The sequence below is a fragment of the Gymnogyps californianus genome, chromosome 1 (assembly GCF_018139145.2).
Source record: "Gymnogyps californianus isolate 813 chromosome 1, ASM1813914v2, whole genome shotgun sequence".
In the NCBI taxonomy this organism is placed as follows: domain Eukaryota; kingdom Metazoa; phylum Chordata; class Aves; order Accipitriformes; family Cathartidae; genus Gymnogyps; species Gymnogyps californianus.
In genome coordinates, this window is record NC_059471.1 from 143,831,883 (window position 1) to 143,845,696 (window position 13,814).

The following is a 13,814-nucleotide window of genomic DNA, read 5'->3' on the forward strand; positions in this document are numbered from 1 at the left end:
TTAAGCTTGAGAAATCTCTTCTACCTCAAAGGTGCACAGAAGAATTGTCATTTAAACTACTTCCAAGGTGAAATAATATTAGGCTTTCCAACAGTGTAGCTCAAGTAACATTTAAGATTCCCCTAATTATATCACACTGTCCTTAACACAAAGCTTGCCAAGCCTACAGGAGAAACTGTTGAATGGATGGAGAGACCCTGCCAGGGTGAGAGCAACAAATTCAGTTCCTGTATTCTCCATGCTGCTTCTTTTTTCCTTGCGGCAATACTCCAAGGGAAAAGGGAGGCTTGATGTTTTGCCTATCCCTTTTGGCTTCCTCATCCTCATCATATCTTTCATCCTCATCTTCATCTTCATCTTCACTATGGTGAGGGCTGGAATGCTGAGAGACAGAAGGTGATGGTGGCACTGATGAAGGCCTTGGGTACCTGAAACCTTCCGTCTGGCAGAGAGAGAAGTAAGTTGCATATATTATCACAGTGTTCCTCAATTGGTTGTAAAGAGCAATTTAAGGCTATCAACACTTCAAAGGAAACCAATGGTGGGATGTAAGCTAGACCTGCTCTGCACTCTAAAATTAAACTCCCTTGAACCCAGATCCCCTCAGTCCTTCTCTGCCAGTAAGTACACGCTTGTATGGCAGTGATCTTTAGCCTGTGCCACAAACAATGTGCTGCCCTTCCAGCACTGCTTTTTTCAGAATATGACTATCTTTATTGAGCCTTAAAACCATCAACACAACACGAAACCCTTCTGTACTCTGTAGTCAGAATATACTTATTGAAATTCAGAATTCAGTCTGAAGTTTTAAAACAGGTTTCTAGTTATAATGTCAATATCTGCAAAACCAGAACCAAGCAAGGGGTTTTGGTCTGAGCCTCCTTTCTCCTTATTTAAAAAAATTAAGTTGCTTTCTGGAGGTATCTGGAGGTTTCGGTTCAAGTAACATTGTTCTTACATTGGATCTGAGCACCCTCCCTTCAAATTGGTGCTAATATGCACTATGCAAGAACCGTTTGAAGGTGTGCCTTTAAACTGACCCCTTGCAGTTCCAGCCACAGCCTCCTCCTCACATACTGTGTTTAGATGAAGGCAATACTTTGCCTCACTTTCCCTAGAACATCCTTTCCCAGCTCCCCTTCTATTTGGTTTGCGCAGAACATCTCCATGGCATTTATCAGAAGCAAAATTAGAAGCTGCCACTCTTCTAATAGGAATTTCAAGGGCCGGTTCCTCAGCTGGTCTAAAGTGGCATAGTCCCATCCAGGTCACTCTAAATCACCTGAAGAACTGTTCCTGTACTGCACCTGGTACCCCTAGTGTTTGCATCTGATACCATTACAACTCCTGACTGGAGCTTGGGTCTATAACTTGTTGAGCTTTTGAGTTCCTACTTCCCTTCAGTTAAAACGAAACTTGCTAACTCTCTCTCTCTCTCTCTCTTTCTCTCTCTCTCTCTGCTAAAATGCAGACGAACTCATCTCCAAAAGCAGACTTTACCTTTAGTGGAGCACGTGGTTCCATCTCAAATTTATCTGGGAATGTTCTGCTGAGGGCCAAGTGTCTGGCATGCATGTAATACTGCAACATAAAAGAGAAGCCTTTATGAGTCAAGGAAGTCTTGGGTAGATTTAAGCAGGAAAAAAAGGAACATAAAATGAGTATCTTCTAAAAGATGATGCTGAACAAAGGCTAAACATGTTTTCAGCTAAGCAGAATCCAACTGATACTGCTGCTTGTAATGAACACATTGCTGTGAAGTAGTGAGCCATTCATGTTAGATTCACACTGAAGTAGAGTCTGGAACAGAAGCTGAATAAGGTTTCTGTAAGACTAAGATGTATTAAGGTGGAACCAGCACTTGTCCCAGTCAGTGTAGTTCTTATTGAGTGATAGGTATTCTGTATCCCTCAAGACAGAACTGGCTCTTTATTAACCAGGAAAATTTACATCTTTAAGTGTGCGTGTGTATACACATAAACTTTGGACTCATCCTTGCATAGGAAGCATGTGTAACAGTTACAGAGAAGTAACATTTATGAATTTACTGAGGCCTGGTATTTAAGAATTTGGCAAACATATTTATGGATCCACTATATTCACGAGTCTGCATCACATGCATGGAAAAAATAGCTTGTTATGTCAGGGTTTTATGCTGTGTTGGGAACCATATGAACAGAAAAGTTCTCACACAGATATCAGAGCAGGACAAGGTCCAAAATAGTTACAAAACTGATATATGTGCATCCACTTCTTTGCTCATGTGGACTTGAGAATACTACTTTGCTACTGTCTTCTTAGTAGGTGGTACTGCAGTGTTTTCTATGTTAAATTAAAAACACTATTTTGCCTTTAAGGCACAGAGGCAGTTTAGGAGTGTTGAGGAGCCACAAGGCCCAGCAGCATTTTAGGAAGAACAGGTAGGATTTTTGAAAGAGTCCAGATGACTTTGGAGCACAAATCCTACTTAGTGTAGGGTTGCCAGTGTTGTCAGAGACACAAGCTTTTTACATTGTCTTTAGCACCAGGAGTACAAAGACCTCAGTGTGACTGGCTTCTGCTGTAACCTATTCAGTTAAGTCATGTCTCTCCTTACCACTGGAGAATGGAAGCATTACACTGAAATGTAAAGGCAGGCTTTGCCTTTAGCACCTTCGAGAGGTGCTTTTCAGAACAGGGATGTCTCCTTGCATTGTAGCATGATGCTGAAGACTGCTAGTTAGACCTATGTGTCTGGAATTTTTAATACTTCTATTACATAGTTTCACACACCCTGCCTAGGTATCTCCAGTCCAACAGATCTGAGAGCCTCTCAGTTCGGTTTCTTTGGATGATCCTCTGGCGACGGGACTGCTGACAAAATCCATACAGGAACTGAGTCAGCTGGTTGCATGATTCATCAGGTGAGCGGAACCTCCTGTCAACTATGTAGATGCCTGAAGGACACAAAAAAGGTGAAGATGAGTGGAACTGAAAATGGGATCTGACCTCTTACATTTCCATTCTACCTTCTGTCATGTAGTCTTACAAACATTACATGTATTATACGTTCTTTTTAATGTTAGAAGGCAGCTATGACTGGAACATTTGTTACTATTCTGATGGAATGGAAAGCTGCAGAGAAATATACATTTTTATTTTAATTTTCTTTACCTTTCAGGCTAAAACTCAGCAAATTATTCAAAACTCAGAGGCTTGAGTTGTTGTGTAAGTATGCCCAAAAGGATTCAAGAGTTTCTGGATAAAGACATACCATTTTTATCTCCCATAATTTTTAAAATACTGACTGCTTAAGAAAAAAAAAATCTAGTGCTTTCCTAGTTTGCAGCAGAATTTACAAGTGTGGATGGTCAGAATCAGCCTGTAGGAGAGAGGCTGTGTTTTCTGTAGAAACACAAGTGTTTCCATAGAGATAACTAACTCACATACATTAGTCGATATACAATTCTGGCAGAGAGAGGGCCGAGGTAAACTTTGGCTCCATGTAGTTTGTCAAGATCCATACCTTATTCTTGCCACCTTCCTTACACCAGGGTGTTGGGAAGAAGAAGGTACTAGACCTCAGCTATCTTGATGAACAAGACAGATGCACAACTACCTTAGCTGAAGTGCCCGGTGTCCCCTAGGAACGTACAGTAAGTTATGCCAACACTCACATCCATGTTTTGGCAGAGAAGAGCAAGTGACCTGTGCTCTCGGTCTGTGACCTTTCTGAAGGCTCTCAAACACATGTCTACCCAGGCAGGCGTAGCTACATTTTGCAACTGGCTCTACCCCTGCCCCTAGGTCAGGGCATAGTTGGTACTAGTGCGGAGCTGTCATTGCCTGATTGTGCAGACAAGCCAAGGTACTTAGAAACAGGCCCTAGTTTGGGCACATTTTCAATATTCTCTTGACACACCAGGAGTTGGCTACCCTCCTCCTCACGACCCTTGAATCATGAACCATTTCTAAACCTTTATGAGCAGATTCTTATTTGTAAGTAGGTTCCTTTTATTTTCAGAGGTTTATTTTTTAGTGTACAGATAATTTACTCTTTGTTTGGTGGGGGCAAGTTTCACTGGCCTTGAAGTCCCAGTGCATCCTTCTTGGACTATTCCAAGAGAAGCAGATACTTACTGCTTCTTTTGAAGGGCTCAGAGTGTTACAGTGTAACCACAGGCATTAAAGGGAAGTGCTGGGAGACTCTAGAGTAGTATGAGGAGCACCGAGTTTGGAAGGATAAAGCCGACAAAAGGTCAAAGGGAGACAAAAGAGAGAGAACCTGGAAAGGGTTTGGATAAATATGAAAGCTTGAATGGCTTGTTCAACGTAAAGAGATATTCAGAGCTCTGAATATATTCCCCCAATGAACTCCATTGCACTAGTGCAAGCATGAAATTGAGTAAAACAGCATCATTGCTGTGCTTTTTGCTTTCCTAACTCAGAGGCAGTATTTTGATATGGTGTTAAAAATCTTACCATAAGCCGCTGGGTCAGCAACGTGTTCCTGCATGAAACAGCCAAATCCAGAAAGGTTTGTGGTTACACTGGGAATGCCCATCACAGTACATTCAGCTGCCGAAAGAAACACACAAAAAGCATTTCAGGGCAATATGCTTTGAATGGTTTCACCTTGAGAGAAAAAAGAAAAAGAAACAGGCAGACAGAAGGTCCCATAACACTAGAGCTGCTCTGAAAATGTCAAGTGAAAGCTATTATGCTTTGTTGTGGAATTGGAGAAAAAGAAAAAAGAAAGAAAGAAAAAGAAATTTTAAAGAGAAAATTTCACACTGTTTTTGAAAACATATCTTTGTGTTTCCCAGCAGCTAAACTGAAAACTTTCTGGGAGTCCAGTGTTGAAACAGAGAACCCCAATATATGGTCTGGACTGTTTGTTTGTATTTTAAAGTGAAGCCTGATGTACACGTATGTTCATTAGTTGTTCACAACTATTTACAAAACCGAATCTCTTAAGTGCAGGAGCATGTTAAACTTTGTATTTTGATATTCATTGTTTGTAAACTGGTCCCTATAGCAAGAAAAAAACCCAACAAACCCCATCATCAACTCGGGACTGCATTCAAAGTAGATGTGGAGCTAGTTTTATAAAATTAGAAAACGTATGCATCTTTTGTAGTTATTTCCATCATCGCTATGAGTAAGGATAACTGTTTACTCAGCCTTAAAGAGTTTTTGTCGATGAACTTAAGCTTAACCTAAGACAGCATGCAGATAAAGTAAATACTCTAGTCTTTGAAATGATGAAAGCCATCTACATGGCCTTCATTCATATGACAATAAAACTGGTGTCTATAAAACAGAGCTATAAATCTACCTTAAAAAATCCCTTTTTGTTCCTGGGAGAATTAAATGGGTATCAACAAAGAGAATTGCTTTTGCATTAGTAAAGGAAAGAGAAACTACCCTTTTAACTAGTGTAAATCCCAGCTTTCCTCAAAACTGCTAAGTACCAGTCTAACTTTTCTGTCCAGGTTTACTTTAATGTTCACTTCAAAATCATCCCTGGATGTCACACTTTCTTTATACCTTAGCTGAGATTAGAACAGGAAGAGAAATCGCTAGAATGCAAGACAGTTGTCTTACTTGGAATTGAATAGCTCTCTTCCTTGGAGAGAAATAGCTCTGGAGAAAGACTAAATTTGCAAAATTTCTATTCTGATTCATTGGCTTACAACAAATGCTCTTCAGAGGGGCACCTCAACCTTCAGATGTGTATCAAGACTACAGAAGGTATTTTGTAGGACATAAAAAACCCAGGCACCTAGGCTTTGATCTTCATAGGTATTCAAGTTCATAGTTCGCACTGATTTCATCAGGTGTTAAGTGCCTTTTGTAAATCTGGGCCAAATTTTTTAAGTTAGATACTATATGCTCTCTGTATCTTTAGAAATTTCCATTTAATTGTGAGATTCTCTACCATTGCATGTATTTGTGGTAAATATCTTAGATATAGTGTTACATAATTCTATCAAACTTAGTTGTTATCCTGAATTATATCCACTGAACTATGTCAGCTGGTAGCATCAGATTTCTTGCCCTACTTTTTTCAATATGTACATTCCTCTAAATTTTCTTTTAAAATCCTTGAATCAAGTTAAGAATTAAGTTTAAAAAATGATTTTTTGTTCTAAAGCCACAGAAAATCAAAAGATTACATGTTAGTATGGGAAAGGGTCCAGCGCAGGGACAAATGTGAGTAGTTGTCAGTCAGTAGATGCCATTTTTTACCACCTGGCCCCCAAATTTTGCCAGCAGTAAGACCTTTGCGCTGCAGAGGAAACAGAGCCAAAAGAGTTTTTTCAGCACTCCAGAAGAAACTGGCTGCAAAGCTATTCTGCATCAACAGAATGGGTGTTCATCTTTTGATACCAGTTAAGTGTATAGAGTGCTTACCTGGAGTGTAACCCCAGGGTTCATAGTATGATGGAAATACACCAAGGTGGCAGCCTCTCACAAACTCCTCATAGTCCAAGGGCAGCAATGGGCTTGTCGAAGAAAGAAACTCTGGATGTAGGATCACCTGGATATTCAAAACTTACATTAGAGGTGAAAGAAAACCATCATCAATACATTTTAATTATCAATAAGCTTAAGCAATTTCTTTACTCTTGTCTTTTCCTAAGTATCTGGACAACATCTCCTTTGCACTTCTGTTATCTAATTCACTTCCCACACTAAAATGTATCCTGCCTGTGTGCAGTCTTGTCCTGGAAATAGTGCTGACAATGAACCCTTTTTCTGGACAGGTCTTCAGCTTTATCCTTGTTGATCAAGGAAGACCATGTGCATTGAGAATTATGCCTAAGGTTGTGGCATTTAGCGATACTAAATTGGTTCTCTTGGTCTGTTGTACCAAGGTACATAGTATTGAGATGTCTTGTTCCAGAGGAGGCCTCAGGAGGACACAGCACTTCTGAGCTTCACAGCATCCAACTGAAATATAGGAATGCTTATGGTACTCAATGAATCTCTCAAGAACTGTGAGAATTTTGAAACCAGATATATTATAGCCCCATCATCACAATCCTGTGCCTAGGCTAACTAATCTTGCTGAGAGACAAAGCTTATTAACTTAGGCTAATGTCCTGCTTTCAGGACCCAAGCTAATTTATCTGCATGACTCTGCAGGGCTTGGGGTCACTGCCCCATATTCCACTGCTAAGTAGAGAAGTGCCTTGTATATGCTGTCCAGTCAGCCTTGGGAGGAAGAAGTGTGAGAGAAGGGTTTAACCCTCTCTGGGCTTTTTTCCCCACATAAACATACTGCAGCCATTATTCCATGCCAAGGATATGCTTTTATCCTTTCTTAATAATATAGTCATGCTACTCACTTGAGTAAATCAACACATGAATGTATTCAACCAGTAAATGGACTGTAAACTCATTATGCAAGCTTATTTGATCCCAGTGAATCAAATCAGATTTTCCATTGGCATTGCTGAGGCTATTTTTCACATGCCAACTGTGTTTACATGGATATGTCATATATCTCTCAAAATGACTTTCCATTTGAAGTATACAGAATTTTTGTCCATGACATTCAGCTCATTAAGTATTAAGCCTGTTCTTGCAGCAGGTAATTTTCCAGAGGGAATGACAGTTTTGTACAAACTTGACATATACCTAGCCAATCAAGTCTCCTGAGAAGCAGGAAGAGGTGTCTGTGGTGTTATATGCTATCTGCTTTCTAATGACTTCAAGCAGTTAGTTCTGGCGAATTTTTTATTACATTTATATACAGTGCATCCTTCCACACTACTTTTGTTACATCTAGTATATTATTACCATATAATGCTCTCAGAGCTCATTGGAGACACACACTTAGCAGAGATTATGTTAAGCCAGGAAGAAGCAACTAGGAAGTTTAGGAAAATATTTACTCAGTTACTGTCATGGGTTTAAAAGCCAAAACGCTGAGAAGTGATAGGTCATTGTCAGAGATACTATGGATCTGACTTTAGAAAGAAGGTATGGAAGAGGAAGAATTTGCAATTTTAGGTTCTACTTTGAATAGATAGATGATGAGATAGTCATAGTTAACAGAGAGAATGCCAGAGACTGCCAGACAAAAAAAAACTTTGGCAGACTTGTGAAAGCGGGAGCTGATCATTTCTGTGGTCTGGCAAGATAGACATGGAAGTAAGGAAAGGATTTATTTAGATATATTTAGCTTCAACAGTCGATGTAAACATGAGCACAGCATGAACAGGAAGTATTTCTGCTCAGGATCAAAGCCCTGGTTACCTTCTACAGCAAATGCTGAGTGTCAGGGTGCTGTTCTTAAGAGATAATCAATACTCCAGAAATGTCTGTGCTCAAACTCTGGACGTCCAGTTTTAAGCAAATGAATCTATTACAGAGTTTTACATCTGGGTGCAAACGACCTGTGGCACCTTCTGGATTTCAGGAGTAGTAGCTCCTCATTCAGTACAGGAGGCAGCAATGAAAACAATTCCCTAACGTCAGATTTCTAACTTGAAATTAACTTGGTTAAACAGCAACTGAGGATATCTGTGAAGTGACTAGTTGTTATTCCTGGACAGGAATGAAGAGGGAAGAAGTACTCTATTAGTATAATACTGCCTGTCAAGAATTTGACTGCACTCTCCATGCTAATGATCCAGACTGAGACTGTTTAAAGAAATTCCATTTTATATCTAAAATGAAAACGACAGAATGTACCTTCACTCTGTCTGTCCGGTTATTGAAGAGACCAATGCGTCGGATGGTATTGAGGATTGGATCATTGCCATCGTCAATCATGTTGTGGGTGGTCACTGGAGGCAGACAGTGTCGCTAAAGAGAGAAATGGCAATCCATAAGCCAGACAAAACTGTTGGCAAAGATTCCTGTTACCGTTTTCTAAGGTTAGTGGAAGACAGTGGGAGATTTTGTCATCGATGTGAATAGGTTTTTACCCTTTCATTTTAAGGTAAGAAAGGAAAGTTATGATCATCTAATGTTGTCTTCTATACAGCTAAGGCCACAAATGAGACCATAAAATCTGTCACAGGACTTGTTTCATTTACCTCAAAATAAATGTATTTGTACTAACTTTTAGAAAGGCCTACCATTTAATTTTAAAGGTTTTTAGTCAATATGTTATGTCTCCTTAAGAAATTGATTTTACATATTTAATAAAAATGGAAGAATCCAGGCTTCAGGAACAATGCAAAGTTCACACTTAGTGCAGAAGAAAAGAATTAGGAATTTTGGTGTCCTGCATGTGACTGGAGGAATATTCATGGATTCCCCAAAAGAATTAGTTTGGGTCATACTCTCATTAAAAACAATCACAGCTGATCTTTAAATGTTCCCGATGAGAAGTATATTTGCTGAAAACTTCTTTTTCAATGCATGCATATCACTATATGTCATACACAATCCTTGTACATAGTCATGTTTATCGTTTATACTAGATGTTTGTGTAAATAATACATTTTCTGACCTGAGTTGAAAAGATGGCTCTTTTCATAATGGTTATATCATCTCGGTCAAGAATCTTGTTCAAGTCTGGAATTTCTCCTCTGCAGAGGCAACACAGAGCCTATTTTACCAAATGACTTATTATCAGTTGTACAAAGAAAATGAAGAAACAGCAAACAAGGTCTGATCTGAAGTCTGCTGACGTCAACATGAATCTTTCCTTTGTTTTCATGGCCCTTCTATATTCCCTACATTTTGTTCTCCCATACACTTGCTGACCTTCCAATTAGCTTCCCAAAAAGCTAAAGAATTCTTTTTTTCTGTTTTTCAGACACACCTTGTTTTTGCTGAAGTTCCAGTCATCTCATCTGTGCTTTGGGTCATTCACTTCCAGCTGTCTTTTGATATGGATATGACTAAGCCACTAATACATATTACTTTGTCTCTGGTGCTTTTTTAAGCTGAGGTAGCTCATTTCTGACAGTGAGTAAGCCTTGTGTTAGACATCCCCCATGTCTCTTAAGACTCTTTCCACAATGGGATGCTAGTACCTTTAAATTTTTTCTCTGTGATTTGCCTATTGAACAAGTAACCCGTATATGGAACAGAGGGTCCCATATCCTTCTCCTGTGCCCTTCCTATGGATGTAAAAATTTCTTACACAAAGAGTAGAAGCACAGAAACACCACAGATAAGCCAGCTGAATATGTGGCTTTGCAAGGCAGAGCAAAGTAACCTATACACTCACTTCAGCAGGGCATTGTAGAGTTTCTTTCCAAACTTTTCTTTCACAGATTGTGCAGTGTCCCTAGGAAAATAAATAAATATATGTATAAAACAGGAGAATCCAGGACAAAGACAGAATAAAAGAGATTCCTGCTGTTGGAAATTAAATTGTGCTTTCCTGTATACTGATGGAACTCAGAATGCAGAAGCAGATAGAGGTCTGGTTCTCAAAGCTCTTTTATCCAGCCAGCAGCCATACTGACGGATTTCAACACAACTGAGGATTTGACCTGCATCCAAAGATGAATGTACTGTGAAAGCCAGGAGCAGACCTCACTAGTGATTACTTCTAATATTTTGGTCTGATCAGTAGACCACACTTTCATCTCACTATGAAAAAGAGAGCATATATATGACTCTAGGCAGAGAAACATGATCATTAACAATGGACACTAATCAAGACTGACAGGTGTCCAATTTAACTTGACCTAGTAGAGAGATATAAGATATAAGAGTTAAACAAATAGGGATTTTAAAGCAAGCTTCTCCCTTCACTTTCTTAAGTGTCTTCACTTTTTTAAGTGTCTGGCACTTAAGCCTGTGCCAGACAAACGTTATATTTTAGCTAAGAAAGAACTCCAGTGAACAACTGTTCTAAATGCAAAGAGTAATTTATATTATCCTGCCCCTAGTTGAAATAATTTGAAAGTACAGCTGGAAGTGCTGTTGTCAAAATAGCAAATGCACTCTTAATTTGAGTAAAACACCCACTTCATGGAACTTTTCCTGACTTTCTGATTTCTAAGAATTATACTTTGGGCTAAGACAAAACTTGTTAAGTGAAATCCTAAACTTTACCAAGCTGAGAATCCACATACCTGTTTTTAGTTGCTCTCTCCCAACTCACATAGACACAATAGTGGATGAATTAATTTTGGATGAGTTGTAAAGCAGCTAAATGTCAAACCAAACTGATCGAAATCCCAACTAGTCCCCTCATGACTATATTTTCATAGACTCATGCCATGTACTATATCCAAAACTTAACCCAGATAGGATAGACAGCTTTTTCAGAAGCAGAGGAAACAAGGGATTTTATATCCCAGATCAGCCATCATCTATTCCTTTATAAGTGCCAACCTCTTCCTGTATTTAATTTCTGTGGCATCCTTCAAATCATCTAATAGTATTATGTAATACTGATATCAGGTGGTTTTATCCAGGAGCTCCAGATTATCACCATGATAATGCTACATATGATGATGCAGAGGGTCTTTTGCTTTTCACAGAGCACTGGGAAGAATAGCTGGAAGTAGCATTTTTTGCATGATTTCACATCTTCAGGTTTACCTTTACTGTTACTATTATGCCTGCATTACTGAGTACCAGAGAAATAACCATGTAGTAGAGATATAACAGGGAAAAACCTTTGCATATTTCATTTAATTTAAACTTTCCTAATATCCATATATTATTTATTTAATATGTACCTGTTGTATTATATTCAAGCATTACATACATTATATCAAAGACAAAGCAGAGGCCAAAAGCACTTGTTGCAAGCATGGCTGTTTCTCACTGCACTCACATTATTTTCCTACAGTTCTTGCATACAGAGTTCTCATTAAAAACTCTGGCTATGCTACTCCACTGTAGCCATCTACAGTTTAAGGTAGTTGTGCAGATCCTCCACACATCCGCAGAGGTTGACAGTCCATTTCAGAGGATGATTCCATTCACTCATCTTAGATAGATACATTCTGAAGTGGTATAGGATGAAACATCATTTGGAGTGAACCATCGTTCTCCTCCGGCAGTGAAGGCAGCTCAGACGCATTACTTTTAGGAAGCCAGAGTTGGACAATTAATTCCAACTTCTACATTTGTGGTACCTGTTTCCAGAGTGGTAATCAGGTAGAATGTTTCCTGTAAGTCCCAAGAAGTTGCTGTGTGATGACTCCAGAGATAATCTAGAGTGTAGATAGATTTCTCATATCTGTCTTTTCGAGATATGACAAAAGCTAAATGATTTCAATGATCCTTGTTAAACTATTTCTGTCACTGTTTTTGTGCAGGTTTAGTATCCATTAATCAAAGACTTCAACTTGATTACTGATATCCAGAAACTGAGCCAGAGATCATCTGCTGGAGGCAGTTAATGAGATAACAAGAAAAATAGTATCCTTCTCTTACACAGTGCCTTTCATCTACAGATCTCTAAGTCGTTTAGATTTCTATCATTTTATAAATATAGAATTGGCGTCAGAAAGAGGTTAAACACAGTGAGACATAGGCATAAAAGAAGAAGCTAGGTCTTGTGGGTTTTAGTCCCTTAGCTTTAAGACCAGCTTCCTTACTTCTGCAGCAGAGTTTAACCACTCTGGCCACTTGATAAGGTGCACATTTCCATTTCCCTGCTTAGATAATTAATCTGTAAATACATTGAGTGAAACGGCATTTTTCACTTTTTTAAACAAAATTCGTCCTTCATAACCCACCACGAATTTTCTTTATGAATTTGAACCTTCAGTTTTGCCATGTCTCTCAGTTCAGAAGTACCTCACAACATGTGTCTTTTCCTATGTAGAATCACATAGCAGTTAAAGTGAGGTGAAGGTTAAGTCTGCCCCTGTTTTGCTTTTTTGTTTAGGAAGTTCTAAAATGAAAACTGTTAAACTGAGAAGGGCTGTGACAATTTTCCCTTTATAGCAGTAAGTTTCACTGCTTGGGTATGGCCATTGCTTATTGTAGGCTATACAGAAAATTATAGACAATGGTTATCAACTGTTATTCTGCTGGATTAGACAGTACAATTTCCATATCTCTAAATAAAAGAGGACATGTAATTAATTTCTTTTTCCCACCAGTGGCAGAGAAGCTCACTCTGATAAATTAGCAAGCAGTCCTTATTTTGTGGGAGCTCAATGGCATGTCCAAAGGGAGTACCAGAAACAGTCAGAAGACATCAAGAACACTGGATTTTCTAGAACCTTTGACTTTGTCACTGCAAAACAAGTACTATTTGCTAACTTGTTACAAAGAATGGCAATGCAAGTTTACTAAAAATAACCTAGGACAAAAAAAGAGAAATATTTGCCCTTATTTATCACTCCCACCTCTTTCATCCCTGCAAATACATTCTAGTTACCCACAATCCTCAATTTTAGCAGAGCAAAAAAAAAGAGCATTATTCTTCATCAGAAACTTTTGCATGCCTCCTCAATTCACTGTACAAGGCCCTCAGAGAAGAATGGCAATTACCAGAGCTGCTTCCGGACTGCTTGTCCTTTTAGGGTTTCCACATTGAAATTGTTTGTCTTTGCTGGCATGATGAAGAACACAACAACTGTAACATCAGTCTTATGGACCTACATGGACACAAGATTGAGAGGAAAATAAAATCTCACTATAAGGTATCACAGCCAGCTTTAACACTATGAATTAGTCACAGGAAAAGCCAATGCACTTTGATTGGTTGTCCAGGAAAGCTCTGATCTTATACCTCCCCCTTTAGCTATGAAGTTTTTATCAAGTCAGAGATATAGCTGATGATAGATACAGGTAAACAGATGTCACCCAATTCCAATTTGGGCAATAGAGGTCTTCCTGACTTCTCATGGTTTAGAGGCCATGGCTTAGGATGTGAACATAAACAGCAA

General features: G+C 38.9%; 1 protein-coding gene across 1 annotated transcript in view; it reads right to left on the reverse strand.

Annotated features, from left to right (window-relative positions):
- Positions 1-220: 220 nt before the first annotated feature.
- Positions 221-13,814, reverse strand: part of GYS2 (glycogen synthase 2) — a 46,200-nt gene continuing 32,606 nt past the window's right edge. The window contains exons 8-16 of the mRNA XM_050907053.1: positions 13,417-13,523; positions 10,178-10,237; positions 9,452-9,530; positions 8,686-8,799; positions 6,397-6,523; positions 4,462-4,557; positions 2,773-2,936; positions 1,501-1,581; positions 221-442 (exon numbers count right to left, since the gene is read on the reverse strand). Coding sequence (XP_050763010.1) covers positions 221-442; positions 1,501-1,581; positions 2,773-2,936; positions 4,462-4,557; positions 6,397-6,523; positions 8,686-8,799; positions 9,452-9,530; positions 10,178-10,237; positions 13,417-13,523 — 1,050 coding nt within the window. The remainder of the gene's footprint in view (positions 443-1,500; positions 1,582-2,772; positions 2,937-4,461; positions 4,558-6,396; positions 6,524-8,685; positions 8,800-9,451; positions 9,531-10,177; positions 10,238-13,416; positions 13,524-13,814) is intronic.